General features: G+C 38.6%; 1 protein-coding gene across 2 annotated transcripts; it reads right to left on the reverse strand.

The window, feature by feature from the left end:
• Positions 1-591: 591 nt before the first annotated feature.
• LOC128623825 (death-associated protein kinase 2) lies at positions 592-20,215 on the reverse strand. Of its 2 annotated transcripts, XM_053650929.1 has the most exons (13): positions 19,897-20,215; positions 13,350-13,475; positions 12,906-13,127; positions 11,206-11,344; positions 10,325-10,454; positions 6,160-6,208; positions 6,016-6,042; positions 5,509-5,661; positions 5,391-5,436; positions 4,320-4,409; positions 4,037-4,120; positions 3,603-3,646; positions 2,772-2,844 (listed from the first exon to the last, which is right to left on the reverse strand). In XM_053650929.1, exons 2-12 carry the CDS (start codon positions 13,409-13,411, stop codon positions 3,623-3,625), a joined length of 1,026 nt encoding a protein of 341 aa, XP_053506904.1. In that variant the 5' UTR covers positions 13,412-13,475; positions 19,897-20,215; the 3' UTR covers positions 2,772-2,844; positions 3,603-3,622. The 2 variants fall into 2 exon arrangements, with proteins under 2 accessions (XP_053506903.1, XP_053506904.1); XM_053650928.1 differs by lacking the exon at positions 3,603-3,646 and having other exon boundaries at positions 592-2,844; positions 19,897-20,204.
• Positions 20,216-23,934: the final 3,719 nt, after the last annotated feature.

Below are 23,934 nucleotides of genomic sequence, written 5' to 3' on the forward strand. Positions count from 1 at the left end.
TAGCATGAAAAGTCCCTTTATTCTTCCTTCCTACATCTCTTTCTGAAGAAATGCTGAGTCCATCAATAGCTCATAATGTAGGCTCCATTTCCCCCATTTAGCCCATACAGTGTTTGATGGCAAGTACAAACAAAAAAAAAAGTCTGGTACATTTTAAAAATAAATAAATAAATAAATAAATAAATAAATAAATGGCAAATAATCATAATAGAGAGCAAGAGAAATAAGGATAATGGTTAATGTTAAATTACAGGAATGGTAGAGGTGATTTATGTCTTTTAAGTTCTTAAAAACCGCCTTAAATGGACTGTCCATAATTGTAGGCATTGTGCATGAAAGGGTTAATCATTAGCATTTAAAAAAATTTGATCGCTCACAAAGTTCTGCATCGCTCGGCCTCCAGATCGAGCATTTGTCTGTTTTCCTGCTAAGCGTTTCCACGGTAACTCGTCCTTTTACAAAAACCCATTTTAGCCGGGTTTCGGTTTGCGACATTATCAAATGGACTTTAGGAACAGCGTATTATTTTCAACAAAATTTCAGTATCAAATACGTAAAAAAAAAAAAAAAAAAAACCAAAAAAACAGCTCACACAGCTTAAAGTTTTATTTTACGTGACGGTACAAAAAAAAAAGCATTAAAATTTTTTTAAAAAACATTTTAAACAATAAAAGCGTCACATTTTTTTTTTTCTAATACAAGAAAGCTCTTTAAAAACTCCAAGACATTCCCATTTCATCACAGTGAAATGAATAACAGGACATATATACTATAATAGAGTTGAAAATGCAGTTAAGAATTAATATATCACTTTCAAACCTAGATTTCAATCATTCGGTCGATAACCACTTGTTTGTGTTACATGCAGCGTTTCTTGGATGCCGTCCCTGAGCTCGGGGCAACTTTCGTCCTTTCATGAGCTAACAGACGGTTTCGAATTTCGTTATTTATAGACAGATTGTATGCAAACAAACCAGCCTTGTCTCTTCGGGTTACTGAATAATGGCTTTTAAAAAAATTTAGATCAAAGGGTGCGTAGACCTTCGAGTTTTACGGCAAATCAGCAGACAAAGTGTTTCCTTTGAGCTGAGGAGATTGTGTGTCAGTGTAGACCATTTGTCATGCAAACACAAGATTTTTGGCTCAGGGCTAGTGTCAAGTTTGAGAGTCTAGGCTTGGAATCACTCTTAATGTTCTCCTTCTTATTATTATTGAAATGAAATATTTTCAGAGGATTCATTTGAACACACGGGATGTTTAAAGTGTAAAAGCAAATCTTATTAGAAAATCTGAGTGCTGGACTTGTGACAGACCGGTGTTATTGCATGATAAACTGTAAGAGCCAATCAGATTCCAATATGCAAATGTAAGCCAAGGAACACTGACTTACAAAGCAGCCTACGGTCTAATTTGCTTGTCTAATTTGCTTATTCAAAGAATCTGGATTTCTTTTTTTTCCTCTGGATTTTCCATGTGAGACATATGAAGCAAACGAAACAACGGTTTTCGACCTGCCGAAACACAGGGCAGTGTAACACACTTGGAGGAAAGGCTCTACCCGCCCTCTTCCGTATACATGCGCCGACAGACGCCCAAGATTGCCGAGTGTCATTCTGATTGACAGGGAGAGAACGTACTAAATCTCTCCCACCCTGACAGCATGGTCAATTTCACTCCCACCGATGGCTCAGGCGTCCTCGGGATTCGGACTTGCGATCTGCCGATGATCGGGCGAACGCTTTTCTGAATGCCAGAATCCTTAACGAGTGCCTTTTTCTGCTGTTTAATGATTCTGTTAGAGGAACAACCACAACAAGCAATTTATGTAATGAATATAGAATAAACGTAAAAGTAAAAGATGTTTTGTGGCACGTTTCCGGCGCTGCAGTGAATTTACTGCGTACTGGACAGCTGAGACTTTAAGGAGGCACCATTTACGAGCGTAACAAAATCGCAAATGTTTTAGGCTATATGATACAAGAAAAAAGAGAAAAGAAAAATATTCCTTAGTTGATACACAACTCTAAACTTGGCTTAAATATATAATCTAATAATCTAATAATCTATGCTTTACGCTACAAGGCAGGGTGTGCTTATTTTGTTCTCCTCTCTTTTCAGATGTGATGAAGAACCTATAATTAGTTATTCCAAACACACCAGACCTCAATCATGGCATAATACTAACTAGGATAACCGAGACGTGTAAAGATGGCCGTCAGTCTTTTTAGCTTGGGCTGAAAGTAATCTTAAAGCTACGAGGCTTTTGTGAAATTCACATGTAACCACGGTACTCCGACAGTTTGTGTTGAATAGCTTATCCTCTCGAATGGATAATTTCCCTTTAAAATATGCTCAAACTTAAAAAAAAAAAACAACAACAAACAAACCATAAAAATTAAATGTAAACCAAAGACACTTCAAAACAGACTTCATAAGGCTAGTGATGTATGACACTAGTTCATATTCATCCCTACAGAAGGGTATTTACAGTGCTGTGTGTGCTGAAACCCTCACACATCAATCTGTGCATAAAATTGAAAAAAAACTCTTCTCAGAAATCGTGTAATGATATCTGCTCATATGGCTGCCGTACGCACGGTAACGCTCGTTCAAAACACATCCGTATAATAAAGGTCGAACTGTGCATGAAGTGAACTCTGAAATAAACACGAGTGCACGACCGGAGAGCTCCGGGGGATACTGCGTGACCCTGTGACACGTTTTCCCCCCGAGGACAGACGCGGGAGAAGATGGAGGTGAGGTTCAGGAGCTGCTGCTCAGTCTGCGGCGGATGAGAGAGGCCGGCTTGGTCTCCGTGTCCTCCTGGTCGCTCTCGCAACTTCTCTGGAGGACGAAGAACGAACACGAGGTTATAGAGTAACACTATATAATTAAATATATTTTAATTATATTTATATTATATTTTCTAATATAATTAAAAAATGGCCTGAGATGAATAAAAACAAAGAAATATCATTCGAATATACAGATAAATATACATACATGTGTGCAGTATTGTACAGAACGTACTGAACTAGCCACCTTAGAGTTTTTTATATAAATATTACATGCTTAATTTTTGCTCACTGCACTACAATTTTTTTTTTTTAAAACCCCCAAACAAACAGATTTCCAAACATCCCGATGACTTGTTATTATTAGCTAATATATTTGAGCATTTTTCTATTATTAAATAGTAAATTGATTTATTATTTTATTATTAAGGAATAGAATTTAGAATTTTTCACATTTAAATATATATATATTTAAAATGTATTATTATGTAATGAATTTATTCTTTATTATTAGGTAAAAGATATATTTATTTATGATTACATAATATAAATGTGGACTTAAATTTATTATATAGTACATAAATCAATAAATAAATAAATTATATTATTCATTAATAGATGTATTTATTACGTGGTAAAAGTGAATTTTTAAAAAAATATAAATAAAATGAGTAATTTCTTTATTGTTATGTAACTATTTCCTAAATATTTTATATTAATAGGTAATAGATTTATTTATTTTTTAATTTTTTTTGACAGGGTTTCTGATTTATCTGGGATTTCCCTGCAGAGACAGAAGAATTGTACCAAGAAACCAGCTGATGTCTTTAGGAAACCGTGCCACGGTGTACCTAAGTGAAATCAAAAATTATATTTACGTCATTATTTAAATTCTATAGGCTGTACTATGTCTATTAATATACATGTATATATATATCCTAAACTACAATGTATATTAAAAAGTATATTGTGATACATGAAAAATAGCTTTGGAGCTTAAAGTATGCAGGTTTTTAATATACACAATTTACTGCATGATACAAACTTAACAAAACATTGTATGCGTTTTTAAACATGGACTTTTAAAATGAGCGTCCTATAGGTACATGATGAAACCTATGTACTGTATATACAAATACAGAGAAGCTACGTGATCAATTTCAAGTGTATGAGCTAAAGCAGAGGATGAGGATGGATCCTGCATCATAACCATAAAAACGAATTTTTTATGTAATCCTTACCAGCTCCTCGTCCTCTTTGGCTGTCTTGCAGAGCAGCTGCAGACGACAAAGTCTGTTACACGCCCAGACCATGTTATAGGACATCTGAATACAAGAAGATCAGGGTCACGTCAAAGGTCAAGTCTCAGGGCTACTATTAAAAAGTCATTCGATGAAATATTGGCTTCTGACTGATATTAAATGTGTGTCCTCGAACATTAAAGTATTTCTCGACCATACGCTTGTAATATTCAAGTTGACCAACAGATGGCAGTGTGATTCCAGTTTTTGCACATACACACACCTTCCACTTTCTCCTGGCGTTGAACTTCTTGAAGTTCTTCAAGTTGATGGACGAGCGACTCCTGTTTGCTGCCTGCTTACGTGTGAGTGGCTGAGAGAGAGAGAGAGAGAGAGAGAGAGAGAGAGAAAGAGCATGGGGAGAGAGGAAAAGAAACAATGAAATGGACGGAAAGAAGACATCATACTTATCACTAAGCGCGGAGATTCCCAGGCTAGTCTTTTTCGTTATCCTGACACGCAGCACTAGCCTAAGAGTTCAGTAATAAAGATGATCACATTTCTCCATCCGACTTCCCAGCACCTCTGTCCTCGCTCTCTTTTGACGTTAATAAGAGCAAAAAATAAATCAGCGTGTCATGTTTCCTAGACACCACAAAGCGCAAACTCATCTGTCCTAAAGATGTCAGAAAACTTAAAGTTACAGCTTTAGATCCAAGTGCTGACACTGGAGACTCCTTCCAAAAAAAAAAAGCTAAATAAACATTAAACATACACACAAGACTCATTTTCTCCTCACAGAAAAGTCTGTTTTTAATCCGTTTATATACAGTGTGAAACGCTTTAAATATAGAAAAGATAACTAGGTTAAACGAGCGCACTAATATAAACCTTGCGACCAATCAGATTCAAGAATACACCGGCACTGTGGTATATGATATTTTAATATCACTTTAAGATCTATAAGATCACTTTATCAGCTCCATTTATTTAATTTACTCCATTTATCTTTATTTACTCAAGACGCCGTTTACTTTCACTACGACAGCTGAAACTATTACTGCCACGATTGTATTTTCTTATGACGGTTTCGAGTGTCATATAATACCAGCTCATACTATTCTGGAGCCAGACTCATGTCATTTGATGACGTAAACCGGATGCGTCAAGCCAAAACGAATGTTCGGGCATGACAAAGAAACGAGATCCGTGAAATATTTGTTTACAGACGCTGCTGAATTCTGCCGACCCTCCGGTTGATACGGTACATTTTTACACAAAACCATCATTTAACCTCCTGAAAAAGAGAACTATGACATATATTTTGACAAAAACATCAAAAGTCACATCGTACCTTTATCCAGGGGTGGAGTAAACATTCCTCAGCTGTCAATCTCTCACTGTGTAGAGACAAACACAGGCTCTAACACCAGGACTCGTGGGAAATGATTTCCATATTATTATGAACTTACCTCTGATCTTTTACGAGCAGCTTCTCAATAAAATCTTTGGCTATGTCGCTCGTTTGGCTGAAGTAATGCTCGTCAAAGTCGTACTTCATATCCACAATGTTCCTTAGTGTCTCCTCGTCATTTTCTCCTTGGAAAGGTGATATACCACTTAATCTGAATGGAAGACAATGTTAAAGTAGCGGTTTGTCAGTTTTAGTTCGCTGTGTTAAAGGTGAATTGAATGAATAAATGAATAAATAAATAAATAAATAAATAAACATTGACAAGACGTCAGTTTGCTGTGGTATCTGGCACCGAGATGTTAAAGTTCATTTGAAGGACTGTGAGAACTTTAGGAATATCTCTTAAAGCCGCTCTTACAAAAGGTGCAAACATTCACTGATGCTCAAGAAGCTTAAGATACGTTAAGAGCCAGGGGGGGTGTAAACTTATGAACAAATATTTACACGTGTCCAAATTAGGACAAATTTACGGATTGACAAAGCGCACTTATAGCAAAGAACTTACAGTATGTAGGTAATAACACCAATACTCCTGCGGGAAAAACAAAACAAAACAAAACACGCTCATGAGAAACGACACAGAAAGAAAAAAAAAACAAAAACCTTTACAACAGGAAACAATGTGTCATATAAGCTGTGTGTAGCTTACCACATGTCAGTGGCTACGCTCAGCGGCTCGTAGTTTATCACCTCAGGAGCTGCGAGAACGAAAACGAAAGAAGGTGAAAGAAAAAAACAAAAGATAGACAGAGGTTAGGGGAAGACATACAGAAAAAACAAAGAAACTTAAACCAGTAGAGTATTAAGATGAAAGCACTGTTAAATCGTCTGATTTAATTCTCGATTTCGATTCAGGGGAAATTACAGAGCTGTCATCACTGCAGTGAGCTGCTGTCACAACTTCTTAGTCAGAGCTGCAACTGTCACATCATGTCATTCCTTATTAGTGGGACGAATTCGGAACATTGTGCCACCATGGTGTAATATTACACAATACATCACCGTATCCACGAGCTGACGCGTTTTTAAAGTGCACCTATCGTGCTTTTTCAAATATTCCCTTTGATGTAGCGTGCTATAGAGCTGTTTGTGAATGTAAAAAGTCTGCAAAGTTTCAAAAAATCGAAGCGCACGACAAACGGAGTTATCGACTCCCAAAAGAAGGAATCGATTCTGAACGGCTGAAACGACTCGTTAGTGACTCCTGTACTAACCTACGTAGGTTTGTAACAAAAACCCCCGCCTCTGGTCTTCATCGGCTGCTCGCTCACAATCACGACAGACTGGGACGTCTGACCGATCAGAACAGAGTGTGCTCTCTGAAAGGAGGAGTTTAGAGTGAATCCTTTAGTACGGATCATTTAACGAGTCGTTTGTGACGCTGGGGGGAAAAGATAACGCTGCAGTTTAAATTATGAGCACGTTAAAGCGATTTTTGACCTCGGATGCATGTAAATCTATTGTAGGAGACCTTTAAAACAAAATTAGGCACGTTTCAAAACCATAATAGGTGCACTTTAAATCATTTATGTGAAGCATCGACTATTACAAATCCCAGTGGAAGCTGTTACTATAGAAACGACTACGTATAAGAACAAGCTTAATATAAACCTGTCAGAGCTGCTGTTTATTTATGAGGAATAAAACACTTTTTTGTTTGAAACTGTGACGTATAGTTTAGTAGGATATATGTATAATTTTCCTACCATCCTGGGTCGTCCATTTTGTTTTCTGATTATGAGTACAGAGGCACAGAACGTACGTGTATGTTGGCTGTTAGCTCTCGACTTTGTGTTGGAGTGCAACTTTTCACACGAGATGTGCTGCAGCCATGAGTCAGCTGTGAGGTTGATTTTCTGCTCACCAAATCGAGTGTCACGGCCCGAGCCGAAAACCACCGTTCGAGTAGAACTGTATTCTCTATTGAAGCTGAATGATACTTGTCCGTAACCACGTGCGTATAACTGTGCATTCTGTGGTCGTTTAGAGTGTCGCGTTTCGTTTAAGATGCAGCTCATGACAACAGTCAAGACGACGGTCGGAAGGTTTAGACAAGCAGCTCGTCGGGGTTTTTTTCAACAGCACCCTGTATTACATCAACCGAACATTTTACAGTTCGAGTTGATATATAAACGGACAGGAACGTTTTGGCTCTGATGTGCCATCTAGTGGACACGCTTTTAATCCTCCGGATGTACACGATGTACACATAAATCTATACGATTGTACAGGAGGCGTGTTATGTGCGTAGTCCTATGTTTGGTAGCTATTGTGCGCTGTTGAACACTAGGGGGCACTGTGCAGGTGACGCACGCGCAGGTGCAAAACTGCGAGTGCGAATTGTACTACTGATTTAGAAAAATTTCGTCAACCTTATTAGATTTAATATTGATAATTATGTTGATTGAATCAATTAATATGAATACTGATTTAATATTAATATTCATATGATGCTGTTTTGTTTGTTTCATGAGAAAGTTCCAGAAACATCCACACTTTTGAATAGTTTACTATATAAATCCGTACTGAGGGCTTCAGTGCATTTTTTTTCTTCTTCAGCTAAACAGAATCCATGGCTAGAAAAAGATTCGAAAGCCCAACGCACAACGGGACAGCAAGAAAAGCATGAGGACAAACTAGGCGTGTCATGCCGACTGTGAAGCTGTATATGAAGGTGTAGCAGAACACAGGAGACTCTGAGGGCTTTGCGATCTCACCTCACACCTCATTACCACCTGAACTGTGCTCTGACTCGGCTCTTCCTGTCCTAAACCACTACCTGTTTGCTAGTTTCAAAATACTCTAGAGCTCAAAATACACAGCATCCATCCAACACACACACACACACACACACACACACACACACACATCCATCCTCCATGAACAACAGGGAGCTGCTTTATATCCAGCATGATTAAGATATGTATAACATGACAGACGATGTGTTTGATTGATTATAAGATACATACTATAGTATATTAAAAGAAAAAATATTTGTCTACAGTTCTGTGCAAAAGTTTTAGCACCCTATATTTTTTTCCAGTTCAGAAAACACAGTGAAGCCTGCTGGGTTTCGCTGCAAAAATAAGAAGCGAGTGCGACAGTCAAAGTCTCTGGAAGAACCGTGTCTGGTTCTGCAAGATGCTCCATAAAACTTACAGCTCACTTCCTTATAAAAATGCACACACTGTACCAGAGAATACTTTTATTTTTATTTTTTGGTCACACCAAATATCGACTTTGTTTCATTTACTACTGTTTACGGTATTTTTTTAAAAAATGTAGTCATTTAATTTAATTATTCTGAAGGCAACTTTGCTCTACAGCAAATATATACACTTATATGTATAACATATATATATATATATATATATATATACACTTATACAATTATTTTAGTCATTTATTTTCTTCTGATTTATTTTATTACAGATTCTATTAAGTGTTTTTTATTTACTCTAATTCTTGTTTTTCCTTTACAAACTCTATGTTTTTTTTTACTGTTTAAATTTTGAGGATTTCTTCTGTCTTTCTCAGGACACAAGTCGGGGGACACCCTGGCAGGGTGCCAACCCACCACGGCACAATGTGGTGGCGTCTATATGCGTTCAGCTCGTAAATACGATCCTTCCGACATGACTCGAACAAACCATATACCAGGGAACTCGGGGCACAAGGCAGGGGACACCCCCTGGACGGGGTGCTGAACCATCGCAGAGCACAATCACACACACATTCACACACTCTGGACAATTTGGAGATGCTAATCAGCCTACAGCGCATGTCTTTGGACTGGGGGAGGAAACCGGAGTACCCGGAGGAAACCCCCTGAAGCACGTGGAGAACATGCAAACTCCATGAACACAGATTGGAGGCGGGATTTGAACCCCTAACCCCAGAGGTGCGAGGCAAAAAAAGGTCCACCGTGTCCCCTTCTGCTTTTATTTACTCTAATTCGTGTTTTTCTTTTTTTGATTCTTTAATTTTTTTATTATTTTTTTTAACCAATACCTGTTTTGAGTTTACAACTTCTATTTATACGATTTCTATTGTTTATTTTCTTTCAAACACTATTTTTTAATGATTTCTTCTGTTTTTATTTACTCTAATTCTTGGTTTTCTTTTACAAACTCTATTGTTATGATTTCTGTTGTAATTTCTGCTTTTTCTTTCAAAAATCTACTTTTTAAGATGTCTTGTTTTTTTTTTAAACCTACTCTCACGCTTGGTTTTCTTTCACAAACTCCATTTTTATGATTTCTTCTGTTTTACTTTTTCTCGTTCAAACTCTGCGTTTAAGTTTGCGTCCATTTTTGGATTGACTTTAATTCTCGTTTTTCTTTTATAACCACCAATTTGATGATTTCTTCTGTTTTTATTTACTTTTATTCGTCTCATGTTGTTTCTTGATGATTTCTATCTATCTATCTACCTATCTATCCTATTGTTATTACTGCTCATATTTCATTTTTGGATCTCTTTCATTTCCCCGTGAAGCACTCTGAGGTGCATTTTGTGTATGAAAAGTGTCATAAAAACACCACCACAGGGGTTTTCCGTTCTTTAGCTCTTACCGCTGTGGCTACATTTAAGCGTTGACCTTATAAAGCAAAAGGACATCCTTTCAATTTCATACATTACCCTTTGAAAATCATTTTGCTGATAGACACCACATCCCCCGTGAGGGCGTTTTCCTGTCGTTAGGGTCATTTTGCATCCTCATAGTGAAAAAAACCCCCCCCAAAAAACAGCACACGCACACACTCACACATACACAGACCCACACGCTTGCACACAGACACACTATCTCTCACCTATGTACTGAGGAGTGCCACACAGACTCTTGTACTCCTCTCCCGGGTCGAAGCGGTGGGCGAGTCCGAAATCGATGATCTTGATCTCGGGATGCTCTGCGTTCTTATCCGACAACATGATGTTCTCAGGCTGGATAATAATAATAATAATAATAATAATAATAATAATAATGATAAAAAAAAGATTTGGAATGTAACCCCAGGTCCACATCAGATATTTTCCAGATGTGCACAAATTCTCCACATAACATTCCATTCAGGTCAAAGGTCAAGAAATAAATCATGCCTACACTTACACATATAAGGAGCCTTTAAATATTTTTGCGCTTTCTGACATGTGAATGTGAGTGAATCTTTTTTATTCTCTTCACATGCACTTTCCTGTCCTGTCCCTGATTAAAGGACTTAAGTAAGTCCTGATTTTTCTGATGATAACGCACTAAAATAAGGCATATTATTGTCATTATATAAATAAAATAATTCAGTCAGCTGTATTTCGTTAGAAACCCGCCTACACTGTAGTGGACTGACATTAATACTGAACATCCACAAGGGAAGGACTTTTAATCCAGAAATCAGGAAAAAAAAAAAACATTGTGGCATTGTGTGTGAGCTCAGTGGGTCTCGGTAGGGGGTAGAGCTAATGTTTTAACGCAATAAGTGGGCTCAAATGTACCACTTTATGACACGAGATTTCCGTTGTCACCCCTCACGCTAGTGCTTTTGTTTCTGACCACAAAAATAAAACGGAGAGAAGCTGGTATACAGTACGCCCAGCCAGCACGAAATTAGCAACACTCCACACTTGCTCTGAAATAGAGCGTTTAGAAAATGAAGGTGTCAGTTTCTGTGAGCCAGGAGCAGACAGTTTACTCCCTCACCTTCAGATCAAAGTGGGCGATTTGTTTGCTGTGCATGAAGCCAGCTCCTTTCAGAATCTGCTTCAGGAAGTCGATGGCCTCGTTCTCCGTCACGTTCTCCTTCGCTGCGATGAAGTCGAAAAGCTCCCCGCCACGGATACTAAACCACAGACAGACACAATTATTATTAGTAGTAGTAACAATAATAATAATAATAATAATAATAATAATAATAATAATAATTTATGCAGTGGTGCTTGAAAGTTTGCGAATGTTCTATATTTCTGCATAAATACGACCTAAAACATCATCAGATTTTCACACAGGTCCTAAAAGTAGATAAAAAGAACCGGATTAAACAAATGAGCCAAAAATATCATACTTGGCAATTTACTTATTGGGGAAAATGATCCAATATTACATATCTGTGAGTGGCAAAAGTATGTGAACGTTTGCTTTCAGTATCTGGCGTGACCCCCTTGTGGAGCAATAACTGCAAAGAAACGTTTCCGGTAACTGTTGATCGGTCCTGCACGTCGGCTCGGAGGAATTTAACCCGTTCGCCAGTACAGAACAGCTTCGACTCTGGGATGTATAAACGTTTAGTCTGTTTATTAAAACCCCAAATTCCCTGAAAACTGGTTAAAAAAAAAACAACAAAAAAACAACCAAAAACCCCACAGAGCCATTTATCTTTCTTTAACCTTGATGTTACTTTGGGAATGTAAATATCAAAACATCAAAAAAAAAAACAAAAAAACAACATAAAAGCATTCTTTTCTCAGTGTTCTCAGACATCTCAGTCCCCCGTGAGATACGCTTCGGGGCTGAGAAGCCCGTAAAATCCTCAGGAGCACCATAGATGGTTTAGACTCCGATTGTCAGCGCCGGCTTTAAACAGCTTACAAATAAGGACCTGTTGGAAACAAAGACAAACAGTGTCCAGGTGCGCTGCGTGAAGACGGTGGGCGCTAAAACATTTGCATCAACCCTTTTTCGCTATCCAGTATGTCACACACACGCGTCGGTCCTTTGTCCTTAAATACCCAGCCTCATCAGTGCCTTTATCGTCGTTACATTGTGTATGAGCATGTGAAAGCCACAGCCAAAGGTTCTCCAGTGGAAAATTCGAGCCTACACACCTCCCATTGATGCGAGTGTGTGTATGTGTGTGTTCCTCAGCAACCCTAGCAGAGAGAGCAGTATTCCCCGTGCTATCTGATCCTCCCGTTTTCCCCCCCGATGCTAATCTGCTATAATAGTCAGATCGAAATACAAGCTGCCTATATGACAAAAAGCAGGTGCTAAAAATATAAACGTCGCCGTGTGACGTTCTTCAGATTTAATCTGTTTAATACCACTCGAGATTCTCTCAACACCCTTTAAACCCTCATGTTCTTTTAAAAAAAACAACCTTGTTTCTCTGTAACATAACAAACTGTGGGAGTTGATTGACGGACTGACGGTTTCGAGCTGTTACAACATAAGTATTAAAAAGAACTAGCTCGTTTCCTGGACGTGAAATGTAACGATAAACTATAATTAATAACAGTGGATGCTGTGGGAAATTGCTGTCGCTCGAGAAGAAACGTAATACGCTTCAGATGCGTCGAGCTCCAACGCACCACTCCGCGGTTGATTATTTTCCTATTACGCCACACCCGTAGGTGGTTATATACAGTATATTGTTTACATATAGGAAGTAAAAACGTGCTACTCACAGCTCCACGACTAGGACGATCTCGGCCCGGCTCTCGAAGACGTCGCGTAAGGCCATGATGTTGACGTGCTGCAGACTCTGCAGGATGGTCACCTCGTGCTCCACGCTCTTCCGCTCCATGCCCAGACGGCTGCTCGCGCTCCGGCGGAGCTTCACAAACTTCCCTGCCCAGCACGTGCCGCCGGTTCGCTCTCGCAGCTCCCGCACCTGCCCGAAGTGTCCACTGCCAACAAATTTCCACAAATCTTCAGAAGCAAAACACCAGCCTCAAATATCTCTAGACTTTAAGTGCTGAAATTCTAGCTGTGAACGTCTTTAATATCTCTTATTATCGCTTATTTTCTGTACAGTGCTAATACTAACTCCTGCATTTACTCTGTCAATCGTTATACCAGGCTAGCTTCGTTTCGAAAAGAAGTTTTTTGGAAAGAATTTTTGCACGCACCTGCCCAGTATCTCTCCGATCTCATAGAAGTCCTCCACGTTCTGCAGCCTAAACTGAGCCATGGCACACGAGTGACCTTCTGTCCACTCTTTAGGATGAAATGCGCTAGTCTTGCATCTTTCACAACTACATAACACACACACACACACACACACACACACACACACACACACACACACACACACATGATTATTAAAATATCCATTCTTCCATTTTCCATACCGCTTATCCTACACATGGTCGCGGGGAAGCTTGGAGCCGGAGCCTATCGATGCGTTCAAGTCCCTCCAGGTGACATCAGGTGCGTTCGAGTCACTTTGGTCGGAGCAAGATGGCGGCGTACCATCTCTTAATCAACTACAAAAAGATACAGCAAGGTTTTTTAACTCGACTTCTAGAAAATGAAGAATAAAGAACGTGCATCGGGTGTGTTTTGCTTTTCGGAAGCTGTACTGTTACATACCGGAGTACGTGAAAGCTCGTGGGAGGTGGGATTTGAACCCCCAACCTCAGAGCTGCGAGGCTTAACCACTAAGCCACCATGTCCCTCGATTCATAATTAATCCCCGAGTTCACCAATTCTGACAACATTCCATGTTAACAACACCATCATAACATGCCGAACTTTTAGCGTCACTGATAACTCCTTAATGGATGCAATCTTGACATCCAACCCACAGATAAAAAACAGTCTCATGCATCACTTTCTATACACTGAATATCAATGTTCTGGCATTTTCAAAACGTAGATCATTTTTATCATTTAAGACTAAATCCAGAATCCTTCCACAGTTTGAAAATACCCACGTTACTGTCCTGCGCTAGCGTCAGACTTGCAAGTCCGATTGCTTTTGCAGACAAAAGGAGAAGTTTCAAGAGTCCGGTAAGTCTAAAGTAGCCATGGAAGGAAGGAAGGAAGGAAGGAAGGAAGGAAGCCTTTAAAAAAAAACAAAAAAACTTTCTGAGCCAGCATGACTCTCTTCATTAGGCTTAAAATGGATCTTCCAGATTATACTGCACCCAGGTTAGAGTTACAGTAAAGTATTTTAATACTTTCTATCTATCCCTTGGCTAACAACAACTTGGATAGAGTTAACAATAGGTCTCGTTGTTAGCCGAGAAGGGGGAAAAACGCTGCATAGAACAGCCAAAGGAATCGAGTATTTGTTTTTGCTTAACGAGACCACTAGGATTCAGCAGTTTGTGAACCTTCAGGGCAGCAGATGTTCAAGGCTGCATTATCACTTCTCATAAAGACAGCACTGTTAGCAAATGAAGTGCAGTAAAATAAAAAAAAATACAAAAAAATTCCATCTAAAATATTTCCTGGGTACATTTACGGTCATTCCGTATATTATAATTCCTTTGTATCCTTTCTCAGTAATCATCGCAAACAATAAACACCATTTTTGACTCAGTGTAAGTCATAAATGCTCACGTTCTCGTGCTCACGTTTTCATAGTAGTACAGCACGGCGTTCTTAGGAGGTTGTGCGGTGGGAACAACGATTACATAGAAAACATTTCCTGAAAGTTCGAAAAAGATTTTCCTTTAAATTCGCTCACAATGTGAAACACACTGAATAAAAACTGCATCTTATCATTGTGAGAATGCAACCATCACGCACCCAGTCGTGTAGTCATAATCGACCGGAACAGATGTTTGTGTGTGTGTGTTGAATGATAAAACAAAGAGACCATCGCTGCTGTTTGTGCTGGCTTCCCCACCAGGTTTGGGAGAGACAAGGCAGGATCTGTCACAATAAATATTTACACAGACTAAAAAGGAGAGCAGGACCAGACCACGCTTATCAGCAAACGCCCTGAAACCGCTGTCACTAAATAGAGCGCACACACCACCAAACACCTAGTCAGCCTCAACCTCTGTACGGAAGCCACATCTTCTGAGAAGACGTCTAAAAACATAACGTTAGACATAGCGAGAGCGGACAGGTATGTTTATTCATAGGACTTACACATCTGTCAACTAATCTGGAGGATTAAAATGGACATCCGTTAAGAGTCCAACTGTCAGATGTTTAGCGTTTTCAAGCACGGCGATGTTAAACGAAATGAAAGAGCTTTGTTTCTTTTTAAAACGTTCCACTGTCGTCGTGATTGTTGTCATGATCTGCGTCTCGGATCAAAAACCCTTGACCTTACGTCCAAAAGTATTTACTAATCCTGAAAATCCAGAAGACTGGTACGCAAAACAGACCTTTCGGTAGGTTTGGAGGTGACATGAGAGGCTTTTAAAACACATAAGAGGAAAACCGCTGAGTGTTAGTACTCAATAACGGTCTCACATCGTAGATGAATACACAACACAATGCTTTTTGTTTGTTTGGCCAGTTGCAGACACAGTGTCACGTGGTGCTATACTGAGCCGAATATTAATGTTGGTATGAGGCATAGTGTCAATTTCTAAGGACGCTCCAAATGACCAAAACATGTCAAAGGCAGCCATTTTGAGTACGCATGACCATCCATATAAAGGATATAAAGGAAAGCCCTTCGTATATTTCTCACTGGCTCGCTTTTTCTTCTTTTCTACTACATCGATTGTTGAACCTTTAATCAGTTAAGCTTTTCAGAAAGACTACTAAAACATGATAAAGGTGTTAGTTTGACTAAAAATACGTACAGCTCACAACAGGCCCTAGGAGTCGATTTGATCAAATTCACACAATGAAATTCCGCAGTTATGTTGGCATTTCCTAGATGGTTTCTCTCATCTAGTGTATGCGTGTAGGTATTTTATTTCTGGTTTTTTTTGCTAGTAACAGGTACAGGTGTATATTGTGCCAAATATGCGCAAGCAAACCCTTAAAAACAAGCATGACAAGATTAATGCAAACCAATGAAACAAGGAAACCAATGAAATGCGTCAAATCGAAACCCTATTTTGTTGTTGTTGTTGTTGATGTTGTTGTTGAATGCAAACAGGTGTCACAACAGTGTATACGTGTTCCATTTTAAATAACTTGACCTTTGTGTACGTTCTACAATTTTACGATTTTCATTTGACTCACAACCATTAAATCCGTACACGGTTATAAAGTTCGTAGAAGTTCGTTCAAACTACAACAATTCAATTCTCTTAGAATAGCACAGACGGAAGAACGTCTTACCGACGCTTCTCTATGGTGTCTTCTCAAATTTACGAAACTGGAGCAGTGAAAAAGTAGTTCCAGGTTTGTTGCATTCATGCGCCAAGACACCAATTCCCAGCTAAATTGGTAATGCGCACCGATACGGTATATTCGTTCCTGTGAAAAAAGAAGTGTGCCAGATCTGACAGGACAAAAATAAATTAATAAATAAAAATACAGATGAATAGACCTTAAGTTTAAAATATCGCTGTGGAAGGTAGCACCGAGTATGTGTCGAATTGAAGACGATACCACTCGGTAAAATCTGCTTCGCTCTACTCCGAGTCCTACCCAAACATGCAGCGGTGCGTAGAGCGCATCTTCAACAAGACACAGATCTCACTAGTAAAGAATGTAACTCTGTAAAAGATCAACCATGACCTTTTTCCAACCTCTTCTCCAAATCTGACGTAAGCTGTATCACTTCTCTAAGAAAATGGCGTCAGAAGATGAGGCTCGAAAGGGCAGAGATGCTGCTTTGCCTACAGAACGTCACGTTTCGTCAAACAAATTGCCTTTCACCTGCATTTATATACAATCGCCTTGTACATGCTGTATATTTATATATATATTTATATACATGCTGTATATTTATAACAGTGGATACAAAGAGCTATTCGTGTCACACTGAATAAACACTACGAATCTCAAGGACCAACACTAATGATGGGATCGAGGTGACAACCCAACGTGAGTAGATGCCATTCACGTGGCTGTATTAAATTTTCATACCACGATAACGGCCAACCATTCCATCTGGTTCATGATATAATGGTGCTATCACCATTGATAGCGTCATATTGATGACATTTTTACGTTACAAGTATTTACATCTTTTGGCAGTGGTGGTTAAGGCCGATCAGAAGGTTGGGATTCAAGCCCCGGTGCTGCCAAGCTGCCACTGTTGGGCCCTTGAGCAAGCCCCTTAACCCTCTCTGCTCCGGGGGGCGCTGTATCACGGCTGACCCTGCGCTCTGACCCCAACTTCCTGGCATGCTGGCGTATGCGAAGAAAAGAATTTCCCTGTGCTGTGTATACGTGTATACTGTGTATCACTGTGTATACGTGACCAATAAAGACAGGTATATCATCATCGTTATCATTTTCGGGACATTCGTTCTTAAAAGAAGGAATTTTCGCCCACATCAACATCGTGAATGGAGTACAGAGACTGTGAGTGAAAACTACGATCTCAAACATATGATATCGAGTATGATCCCAAAGGACTAAAGTGCCGCCGCATCGCTCTCTTAAGGTAGACATGAGGGCTGAATCCTACCGCATCACAATCATTAGGTCGACGAACTGCATTGAGGGAATCTGTTAACCGAAGTGAAAACAGACCAACGTGCTGATGAAATACGACTCGCGAATTGCGTTACAAAACAAGTCTTGGATGTCACATGTCGATTCTAAAAATTAACATGCAAAAGTAATTCAGGGTGGAATTTTTCCACTCGGGCAATTGAAGAGACAACTTTATTTTTCCAGGGCAAGCTTGACATTTGTATAGAACTTTCCGATGGCAAACTAGAAGTAAGCAAAGCAACGATTTGAATCCAAAGCAAGATTAAAGACAGAAGCAACATCTGGCAAGCATGACAAACATACAGCTGTTTGCCAGAGACGAACTCGAACTGAACGTACAGTACTTCAAGCAACAGATCCTTAAAGTTGACTCACGCTGCACATTAAAATTGTTGGAATGCAAACAAGCCATTGTGCTGGATATCATATTAATAACAGCCTAAGACAAGTTATAACCAATAACCCCGCCCATCAGCCTAACACAGCTGTAAGAAGTAACAAGGTTCAATGACTTTGTTGCTGTACTTAAGTATCTGTTCTTTATTGCTCTTTACAGAAACTGATACGTAATATCGGTGTCAAAGGTTCCATATAATCATAAAAATATAGAATCATATAAATTAAAAATGGCACTGTTCCAAAAATTCTAGTAAAGTCTAGTAAAAATAGTAAGGCTCTACCATATCCCAAATCCCAATTTAACACCTGACCACCTCTAACAGATAGACAGACAGACAGACACATATGATGGATATAAATAAAGTCTGCGCACCCCTTTTAATTAGGTTTTCTGATATATAAAAAAAAAAAAAAAAAAAAAAACGTGACAGGGGTGCGTATACTTTTTATATCCACTGTGAACAGATAGATAGTTACAACATTCAAGGGCTCTTTAAGGGTTCTTTAGGTAGTTAGTGATGACTGGGTTCTATTTTTCTGAGGTGGAAAGACTCAGCTGTATGAATCTCTATATAACATTAAGGAAGAGATAGATCAGTTACACCAAAATTGTTGGCAGCCATGAAAGTAGTAAGATAGTATAGAAAGTAGATAGATAGATAGAAATATTTCAAGGTCTCTTTGATGGTCCTTTGAATAGTTAAAGGTTATTGGCTTTCTAGAAGGATTCTACTTGGAATCCTCTTAAATAGGAAAACTATCTGTCCATCCATCTGTCCATCCATCTGTCCATCCATCCCATGGGTACACCAAAGGTTCTTTGGATAGTTAAGGCTCTTCTACATCCTTAATATGCTTTCCATCTAGTACTCTAAATGGTCAGTTCCTCTGGGTTGAACCCATAAAGGTTCAATAATAATAAATCCTACAACAGAGTGTTTTCTATTAGAGAGGGTTCCAGATAAGTGCCCTTAAGGAAGCAAAAAAGTCTTAAGTATCCAAACAACCATTGGGGAACTCATGAGATAGATGGATAGATAGATAGATAGACAGATAGATAGATAGATAGATAGATAGAAAATAACATTCAAGCAAGCTTTAAGGGTTCTTTAGATGGTTAGTGGCTCCCTAGAAGGGGTCTTCTTGGACTCCTCTCTAATATGCATGTGTCTATCTATCTATCTATTTATCTATCTATCTATCTATCTATCCATCCATCCATCCCATGGGTACACCAAAGGTTCTTTGGATAGTTAAGGCTCTTTTATATCCTTAATATGCTTTCCATCTAGTACTCTATAAACGGTCACTTCCTCTAGGTTGGAGATCTAAGTATCAAAAGCACCCTTGGGGAATTCATGAGACAGACAGAAAGTAACATTCAAGGGATCTTTAAGGGTTCTTTAGATAGTTAGTGTTTATTGGTCTCCTAGAAGGGTTCAACTTGGAGTCTATCTATCTATCTATCTATCTATCATGGGTTCAACAAGGTTTCTTTGGACACTTAAGGGTTTGTTTCTTGGCTAAGGTGTTTCCCTCTAGCACCATAAACATCTTAAATCAACAAAACTGCAGTCTGTAAGAAAGTAAATGTTTAACGCGCTCTCATTACTGAAATAAACCGCATTCATGGTACAGAAACCGAACGACAACCAAAACACACGAGGAGTATGACAAAGAACAGCTTACCCCGATCCTAAAACCCTGACGAACAGTTAATCGTCCGCGTTCCTCTCCTTTCCCCTGTGCGTATGTGCGCTTGTGTGTGTGCGCGCGCGCGCGTGTGTGTGTATGTGTGCGCGCGCGCGCAGCTGCAGAAATCCCGAGTCCCAGTGCACGCATTGCTGTCAAAACTACAGCGCGCGCGCACAGCATGCAAGATGGCAATAAATGTAGACACACAGGGACTTCCTGATTAAAAGGAAGGGCTGCTAGACTGGTCTAACTTGCACATCTGTGTGTGTGTGTGTGTGTGTGTGTGTGTGTGCGTGTGCCCGCTTATTGTCTCCTGAGAGAGAACACACACACACACAGAGGCTAGTAACGTCTGATTCTGCCGGCTGTTAGATGAAGAAAGACATGGGCTCTGTTCCAAACCGCATACTGCCACACTAGTACTAGTACTGACAAGTATTATATTGGTATACTATTTAGTAGGATGTTATATGCATGTAATTATGCATTTTGTATGATTATAGATCTGCTGAGTGGTACTTTCGCATAGGTATAGTATAAATATTACTTTAACACACTATCTAGCCTTGTAGTATGCTGTTTGGGACAGAGCCCAATGCTGTGCCGGTAAGCAAGTGACAAACAGGAACCTCCATCAACAGTAGCGAGACCAGTGTTGTGAAACCAAGTTTCACACACACACACACACACACACACCCACCCACCCACCCACCCACACACACACACACACACACACACACACAGTTTTCATTTTGTTCAGGAAAAGTAGAAAAGTTGTATTTTACTGAAACCTGTTAGTGCTGATTTGTATTGTTGTGTATTTTAGCTTTAAAAGGATGATTTACCGTGAAGAGTTTTTGGACTCAGAAGTTGGCAGGAGGTGTTAGGTTTTGCAAGCACTCACAATTTGCATTTTCACACACTTCTGCATTTTGTTATGCTGTCTAATAAAAGCTTTGATGTAACCATGAGGACTAGCAGTTTATTATTGGTAACTTATTTGTTGAAAACATTGTTATTTATAAAGGGGCGCGATGGTTTAGTGGTTAGCTTGTTTGCCTCGCACCTCTGGGCCGGGGTTAGGGGTTTCCTCTGGGTACTCCGGTTTCCTCCCCCAGTCCAACGACATGAATTGTAGGCCGATTTGCATCTCTGAACTGTCCAAAGTGAGTGTGTGAACGGGTGAGTGTGTGTGCGATTGTGCTCTGTGATGTGTGGTGTTCCCTGGGATAACGTCCAGGCTCTCCGTGACTCTGTGGCGGATAAGCGGTATGGAAAAATGGATGGATTGTTAGCAACTAACAACATAGCAACTAAAAATAGAAGAGGTTTATGGCCTTAGTGTGAAGTCTTTCACATATATTTAAATGTGTGGTTTCGATCACCTGCAATATAAAAAGTAGGCTGTAGTGGCAGCGGTTTTCATCTTGGAATCTTGGCTTATTTTGCTATTTTTTAAAAAAAAAGATTTTTATTTGCTATTTTGCTTCAGTAACTCATTATCCACTGACTAAAAACCAAGAAGCAAGAAGACACTTAAGACGTCATGCGTGATCAAAAGTTTTGTAGAGATTTGATTTCTTTACAACTTAAATAAAACCACAATGATATAATCATGTAATCATTAACGACGTCATTTGTCACACTATAATTCATTGAGTTTAATATTATTTACGGACTCCTGATGCATTGCTGAATGTCACGTGTGGCAGTGTGAAAGTACACGTTTGGAACAAATTCTGGGATAATAAATATAAATAGAAAATATTATTTACTATTATCATCTTAGGGAGATTTGAGAGGCTAAACATGCTGACTGACGTTATGCGAACCATCGGCCTTCCACTTTTCACAAGGGTTGTTTTTGCAGAGCTTCGGAGGAACATTCTTACTCCAAACCATTCCGTCATGTTTCAGTTCCACTATTTATATACAAAGCAATCTGGGCGTCTTTCTTCTGTTTACCGACTGGGTTGTGCATCCATCTGTAATCCTGAAGAGAAAATATACATCGCTTCCTACATTTTAGTTCCGATCTTAACTAATGAGCTGGACGTGAAGTTATAGATATTACAAAAATGCAAAAAAGCTTTTGAAGTATGAACACTTGTTTGTTTTGACTGTAAAAAGACCTCTTTTTAGATCACAATCTAGGCAATTACACTAGCAAACACTAGCGTTCCTGGACAATTACATTAGACCATTACCCTACAAATGATGTAAAAGATTTTTAAAAATGTCCCATGTTTTTTTTTTTTTTTTTTTTTTTAAATCTTAGGATTCATGTTTAAAGATATTTTAATGACACAAAGCGAGTATATGCCTTAAGTTCAGCCCTTTCGTGAATTTTCTGTTCAGCTAACAGTTTTGGGCAACTCTACCTAGCAATTTCTCAAACCCCGTTTCTACATGTTGGATGGTTTCAGACCTTGTAAGTTCTGGTTGTTCATAGAACAACATCTAATGAATAATATCCAATGAAACTCAAGCCGGTTGCTGTAAAACCAAGAGAAATTCAACATAAAGCACATTTATAAACTACAGAAGTAGAAAAAAGTAAGGAGCCACTGAGGTGACATAGTGATTATATTTTAAATAATCCCGAATGAAATGTAGCCCCGAATTAATAACTATATTAATAATGTTAATATAGAAATATCATTTGTGGCCTCATTACATGAACTTGCATCTAAAGCATGTTAAATAACTTCACATTACTTTTTTTTTTTAAGTCATGGGATCAAGATACATAATTTTATCGCCAAGAGATACTTATTTTTTGGTCTGGAAATATTAACCCAAGTACAAAAAAATCGAATTCATGTATTAGTGTGTAAGAGAATTTAAAACAAAGATGGGTTTAGAAGAAACAGTTTTGTCGAACAGTCAAAAAGTTGTGTCAGAGCTACAGAGCTAACAAAGCTAATAAGTAATGAAATTGAAACATTAAAAAAATACCTTATGAAAAACCGTCCATAATGTCATGACCAAATATTTATATACTTGCTTCTAGAGCTGGGCAATCTGACAACATATCATCAATATCAATAAATAAATCAATAAATGACGTCAAAATTCACTGTTCCAAAATATTGTAGATATTGTGGTATTTTCTAATAAGATTTTAACAAGATATAGAATATGACGGGCCGTGCTGGTGAAAAAAAAACAAACAAAAAAAACAAAACAGTCAACAATGTTGATTATTTTCCAAAAACAACATGTCCTGAAGTGTTTATTCCTCATACACCACAACAGTTTGCTAACAATTAAACATTTTATTTTTATTAATGAACAAAATACATACTTTCTAACCATTTCTAGTTACATTTAATATTATGGAACATCCACGAGACAAGTTAGTTCTGGTTATTATGCGGAACGTCTGCCATGAAAGTCCCTGTGTAAAGTCGTTACCACTGTATATAAATGATAAGAACGAGCGCATTAATATAAACCTCTAATCTGAATTACAGCAGGGACTACTATCTGAGCTGCTATTCTTCCGAAGGAATCAACGTCTTGTCTTCTGACCAATCAGATTCGAGAATTCAAAAGCGACTGTGGTTAATCTTTAATAAGAATAATAACAACAACAACAACAACAACAATAATAATAATTATTATTATTTATTTTAAAACTGTAAAGTCCGGAAGCAGCTGATTTGATGTTATTGTTTTATACAGTTTTAAATATTAAAAATAAGAATTTTATGTACAGTATATTCATAGACTTTTCTCTGTACTGCGTTTTTAAGACCGGAAATAAAAGCGTCAGTCTTTTGTTTTCGGAAACGTAAAGTAAAACCGAACTGATACTACGATGATCAGACATAACATCTCAGTTAGTCATGTATTATGTCACTGCATGTCATTGTGTGTTCTGAAGGGTGGGGTCTGTGCCTTTCAAGAAAATCTGGAAAAAGAAGTTCAGCGTTGTGTCCTAAGGGCTAGAAAGAGTAATGGCAGCTACGCAGGATCTGTTTGGTCTTGCTCAACCACTTTATTAACATCAGCTGAAGAATATGTAGC

The sequence above is a fragment of the Ictalurus furcatus genome, chromosome 20 (assembly GCF_023375685.1).
Source record: "Ictalurus furcatus strain D&B chromosome 20, Billie_1.0, whole genome shotgun sequence".
Taxonomy (NCBI): Eukaryota; Metazoa; Chordata; class Actinopteri; order Siluriformes; family Ictaluridae; genus Ictalurus; species Ictalurus furcatus.